At 46.6% G+C, this 6,000-nt stretch overlaps 1 protein-coding gene across 1 annotated transcript in view; it reads right to left on the bottom strand.

Moving 5' to 3' along the window:
* The window catches only part of LOC105900502 (laminin subunit alpha-3), a 64,269-nt gene that overhangs the window by 45,999 nt on the left and 12,270 nt on the right, over window positions 1-6,000 (bottom strand). The window contains exons 4-8 of the mRNA XM_042703700.1: window positions 5,156-5,274; window positions 4,026-4,196; window positions 2,432-2,529; window positions 1,640-1,755; window positions 138-256 (exon numbers count right to left, since the gene is read on the bottom strand). Of these exons, the coding sequence (XP_042559634.1) occupies window positions 138-256; window positions 1,640-1,755; window positions 2,432-2,529; window positions 4,026-4,196; window positions 5,156-5,274 (623 nt within the window). The remainder of the gene's footprint in view (window positions 1-137; window positions 257-1,639; window positions 1,756-2,431; window positions 2,530-4,025; window positions 4,197-5,155; window positions 5,275-6,000) is intronic.

Here is a 6,000-nt window from a genome sequence, read left to right as displayed (position 1 = left end):
GAAAATCTCATTTTGGTAGACAAAGGCTGAGCTTGGCAGACAAGTTCACACAAAAAAGAGAGAAAGAGAAGGAGAGAGAGAGAGAGAGAGAGAGAGAGAGAGAGAAAAAAAAAGAAGGTTGGCCAATGGCCTTATACCTGGCAGTTGAGGCATACTCCTCCACCGTCGTAGCGACCGTAGATGTCCAAGCTGGCTGTCCCGCGCTCCACTTCTGGGTCGTAATAACATTCAGTGGCATGTGAATGGCACTGGCAGGCTGAGAGAGAGTCCCAAGACACACACACACACACACACACACACACACACACACACACACAAGAGTACACATTAATATATGTCTATTGAGGCTTAAACTGGCTAAATAAGGACACATTCTAAAAAAAAATGTATTATGGGTTTTTTCTCTGTTTTATTATTCCATTCCCATCACAAATCTATTCATGTTATTTCTGGAAGGAAGAGGGAGTCAAATCTGCAATGTAAATGTCTGTGCACGCCAAGGTGTCAGGGGAGAGAGTTGAGGTCATCAAAAAATTGGAATTGGGTGGGGAAAAACCTGCACAAAAGCCTGCGTGTTTTTTCTACAGCACATGACTCCTCATTCTTGCGAAACTGGGTTTAGGAAAAGGTCACGCTGCGTTTTCGGAGAAGAAAAATTGCCAGACGTTTCCAGACAACAAGCACATAGATGAGAAGAGATGAGGGGTGCGTCGTGTCAGCTCCTGTTACCCATCACCCGAGCGTCTGATTCACCCGAGCCTGTGCCTCCTCCCCAGAATAACGTTCCACACACACACACACACACACACACACACACACACACACACACACACACACACACACACACACACATCAACCCCCTCACAGAGACCAGGTCGGCTGCAGTGGTCATAATAAAGCAGCCACACCCATGTGGGCACACAAGCCCCCCCAACTAGATTAGAGCTGGTGTGGGGTGGAGGGGTGGAGGGGTGGAGGGGTGGATGGGGAGTCTTGTTCTTGTTGTGGTTTCAGGTTCTCATTTCAGCGCCTCAGACACAGGAGCCGGAGTGCTGTCAGCGCTCCAGAACAATTAGGACCCAGCTGGCGCAGTCAGGGATGATACGGTCTCTGCATCGGTCTGAGCCGCGGCAGCAGACGGCACGCCGCGCCGGTGAATCAGACGCGCCAGGTGATGGAAGAGCTCCGTTCAGAGCCATAACAGGACACGAGTGAGGGGAAGCGCACGCGCGACCAGGCACTCTCAAAAAAAAAAAAAAAAAAACATTTAAAACATTTAACAAGGGTCTGCGCCAAGCACCAAAAGAGGGCAAGGAATGCCAGTCAGGTGAGCTACAGTATAACTCAGGTCCAGCTCTTAGCTGGGAAGTGAACACATGATTTACCACAGCATTATTTGCTGGATCTGGACCTGTGCTTTGTTGACATTCACGCACAAAATCTATGGATCTGCAGTGGTGTCTCACGCAGAGGGAAATAAGATACGCTGTTATGTGCTAATGACAGCCCACAATGTGACGCCCGGTGAGAGGAAAAACCTAAAAAGGCCCTGGCCTCGGGTCAGCTGGCAAAGGGAGCGGGTACAGCCCAGTCGCAGTGCCACAGGAGCGGGTGATAAGAAAAGAACAGAGGAACTCACGCTGGCATTCGTTGGCACTGTCCGCCGTGGCTGGTCTCCATGGCTTCTGGTTGTATCCCGGGCAACAGCGGTCACATGACTCTCCACAGGTGTTGTGCTTACAATCACAATGCAGCCTAAAAAATGAATAATGGGGATATATGACATCAACCAAACCTGCATTATATACACATTAGACACACACACACACACAAACACACACATGTGTATAAAATAATGGTTTATATGGCTGTCACTGTCTCTTGTGCTATTCTGTGATGTCAGTTGAGTTTCTCTAAAGCGTTATTTCACCTGGATTTGATTATAACTGCTGATAATGCTCCTCATCATTAAAACAAGGCAACAGCGCTAATCAAGAGTTCAAAAATATCCTTCCCCCATTACCAAGGAAGGGACTAAACAAACAGATGCCATCATTTCCTTCAATGCTTTGATATTGGTCTCAGGCATTTGAGAATTTCAACCAAGGACTGAGCTAAGAATAGAAATGTTGGATCTCAATGCTGCTGTGTTGAGGTGGGACCTAGTTGAAGTTGGTTTTACTACTTGCCGCAATAAAATAAAAGGTATGCCTGTTGGGCAAAAACAGAAAAAATAGGAAAATCTCCTCTGCTTTAAATGGCACTGGATTGCATGCCGGCTACTGCATATCTGAACTTCTACCTGCACAGCTCAATATGATATAAGATAGGGCAAATGCATAATTGGCAGGCTGGTCCCTGTCAGAGAAAATGAAACAGAAACTCAGGGAACTGTGAAGTGAGTGTTGGGGTGTGTGGAGCTCCTGCTTACCGCTCCGGGCCGCTGGGGAAGCGGCCACCGCACTCCTGGGCATGACCGTGGCACACACACCGCCCGCCCACGCTGATGTCTTTGATGCTGTAATAATACTGCCAGGAGAGAAATGGAAAATCAGTTGGGTGGATCCACAGTGTGTGTGTGTGTGTGTGTGTGTGTGAGTGTGTGTGTGTGTGTGTGCATCACACCCTGGAAACTAGAGCTACAATCTAAGGCCCCTTTTAGTCTTTGCCTTGCCTGCCAGGCATCTCTTGTTGACAGGCAGATTAGCGTGGCTAAGCAAAGGGATTAATATGGGCCTGGTGGGCAGCCTACCTGGAAAGTGCAGATTGGGGCAACATGGTCCATAGATCAAAATAAAGCATTGACTGGTTCATAAACGTCCTGATATGAACTCCGGATTCCAATGAAGATAAAAGGGAAACTACCAACCCATCTAGAGCACTGCCTTATTTCAAACAAGCATGACTATCCCATCTAAGACTAAACAGACACAGACAGACATCCCATTTGGCTGGTACTTGCTGAATGCCTGCAACCAGAAACAAAAAAAAAAAGAATCTCTTGGACACATCAGTGCCATCCATTAAAAAGCAGGTCCTTATCCACCTCCCTCCATCCCCCTCAGACCAGTGGCCCGCTGGGAAGTCTCAGTCTCCAAACAGACAGCACTTTGTGTCCCACAGAGCGGAAGCTGAGCGCCGCGTCAGACTCCACAGGGCCGTGTGAGCCGCAAGACGATGGCCGGCCGGAGAGCCGTCTGAGCCCAATTGTACATTCCCTCCTCCGGGGCTGTTTCACTGGAGCCTGTGCCCACTCAGAGTGGCCTTGGCAGAAGAGACTGCGCTGGCACTGCGCCCGCCCAGGAATGTGCAAGGAGGAGGGGGAGGGGGAGGGGGGTTGCACTGGGAGGAGGGTGAGCGGTGGTGTCAGCAAACAGAGAAGTAAAATCAACAGAACATCGTTCATCATCATTAGGGATTAAACCCGGGCAAGGACGACGAAAGTCATCAGTCATCTGTGTTTGATCACGGTGCACGTATGCATTTGGGCACACGTGATTCCCTCGCTGTAATTACTGCTGGACACGTCATCACATGCATCCGGAACAATAAAACCATTTTAGTGCGGGACAGATAATGCACACTGGAAATGGTTTCTGGGACATGACTGTCTTAAGACCGACCAGCTGAATATGCAATGCAGCACGCAAAAAGAACTAAGTGTTCCTCAAGAAAATATTCACAACTTATTTCATTAAGTTAAGTAATGATCTGGCTGAGAACCAGGCATTCATTGTTCAGAGCATCTGGTAATGGTCTTCTGGCTGGTGCCATTTCCCCTTTCCTTTTCCTTTTCCGAATTCAAATGCAGATCCAGGAGCTCAGCTTGATGCCTGAACTCCTTACTGAAATACAAGACGATGATAGGAGGTATGGGGGAGCACAATACCATTTCAAAACAGTTATACTAAACTCAAGGACCCCAGCCTGACTCTTATTTCAAGGGAAAATGGACTCATTCATATCTACATATTGATATCTTAAGGGTCGTTCTGTTCCACAGCCCTCTACAGTGGTGGGCTTACCCTGCGATTGACGGAGGGGTCTCGCTGGGCCTTGGAGATGAGGTGGCCCAGCAGGGTGTTGGTCCGCATGAATCGCAGGCGAATGTTGGTGGCCTTGGTGAAATCCCGAAGCACTGGAGAGTAGGACCAGTTTCTCGACCCCGGCCGGCCATTGACCAGCGACACCACAATCTGTGCAACGCAACAGCATTAGCAAGAGCTGAACCCAGTGGAACAGCTGTAAAGTGCAGATCATGTTGTCTATCGAATTACAGTACATATACCTACAGTAAATATAAAACATATGTTAACCATTAACACATAACTAATGTGTCTTTATAAGTGCCCAGACTGTAGAAGTCTGCATTAAGCAGCACTGACCTTTTATTAGGCCTGTATTTCTTATTTTCACTGAATATGTTCATTATTCTTGGTACATCCTTTCACTGCTCAATATAATGGCACAGCAGGTCCAGGTAATGGTAATTGTCCTCGCCCAGGCTACTAGTGGTGACTGAGGGGCAGTAATGGTAATTGTCCTCGCCCAGGCTACTAGTGGTGACTGAGGGGCAGTAATGGTAATTGTCCTCGCCCAGGCTACTAGTGGTGACTGAGGGGTAGTAATGGTAATGGTACTCACCCAGGCTACTAGTGGTGACTGGGGGGCTGGGCCTCTGTTTTAAAGTGGGGACTTGCTCAAGAGCAATGAGTGCACTTCAATCAGTGATACCTGTTCTAAAGTGTACACATTCCTCCTTAATAAACTGTAAATATCTCTTTTCCAAAGCCGTAAGCCTCCATCAGAGTCTACTGATGCACTTGTTGGTAAAGTCTGTTTGTTGGTAAAGTAAATTTTGCAGGTAGGAATACCTACTCTACAACTATGCTGCCACTGTAAGTTTGATCCTTGATATATATCAGTAAGCTCAGGTTAAAACCAACTAGTTGGTTATTAAGGAAGATTAAATGACCTATTCAGTGAGAATAAGAAATTGATGAATACTGGCCTAATAAATGATTAATGGTGCTTAATGCAGACCTTATTGGGCATAGACACCAATCAGTAATTTCTTCCCTAAAGTAAAGTGTAAGCAAACTAAATATTATGAATGATGAATTAATGACAGATGAAACAAGTGTGTGATTCTTACTTCCCCGTTCTCCAAAGGCACAGTGCGTGAGTATTCAGTGGAGCAGATCTGCTCGTCGTCTCCAATGATTTGCACGTTGGGCTGCTTCCCAAACCTTTCAATACATTCCCGTTTTGAATCTGGAGTTCAGAAATGACAATCCAGAAGTTATGAGCAGTTTATATTCTACAAAAATAAAAAAAACATCCAAATATGTTCCAAAAATCACCCTTAAATAGCAAGATATCTACGTCTTCCAGGGCCGAGCACAGAATACGAGAATCGGTTGATTAAGTTCACCTCACCGATAACGATATCACATCCTGCAGCAATCTATACTTAATTACTCACACCCTCCTAGGGAAGCTCATTTGTCATCCATGACCACACCGTCACACTAGCAAATGAGAAAACGGCTTAGAGAGATAGGAAGCCAGATAGGAGAAATGACACACACTGAATACTAACAAAGAGGAACAGAATGTGAACAGAAGCCATAGGCTATATCCATATATCCATCCCATACAGAACGTACAGGGAAGGCAGCTATGCTACATGAGGTCCATTATTCTATAGGATCTAAACCAAGGGAACACAGCTGTTTTCCTCAGGCGTGTGCGTGGGTGTGTGTGTGTGTGTGTGTGTGTGTGTGTGTGTGCGCGTGGGTGGAGAACCATGAGGCATATTTTATATGACAGCAGAATGTGTGAAATGCTATAGAGCACTGGTGACTCACTGATCCTGTTCTGAAATCACAGCGAGACACACCCTGAGATGATCATCTTCATTGAGACAAAGCCTGTGCATGCACGAAAACTCTCTCTATAATCACAGACCGCCCCTGGTGGAAAATGCTGAATATTATA

Source organism: Clupea harengus, chromosome 25 (assembly GCF_900700415.2).
Source record: "Clupea harengus chromosome 25, Ch_v2.0.2, whole genome shotgun sequence".
Classification (NCBI taxonomy): domain Eukaryota; kingdom Metazoa; phylum Chordata; class Actinopteri; order Clupeiformes; family Clupeidae; genus Clupea; species Clupea harengus.
The sequence above is the reverse complement of the archived record's forward strand: the minus strand, read 5'-3'. Positions and strand labels throughout refer to the sequence as shown.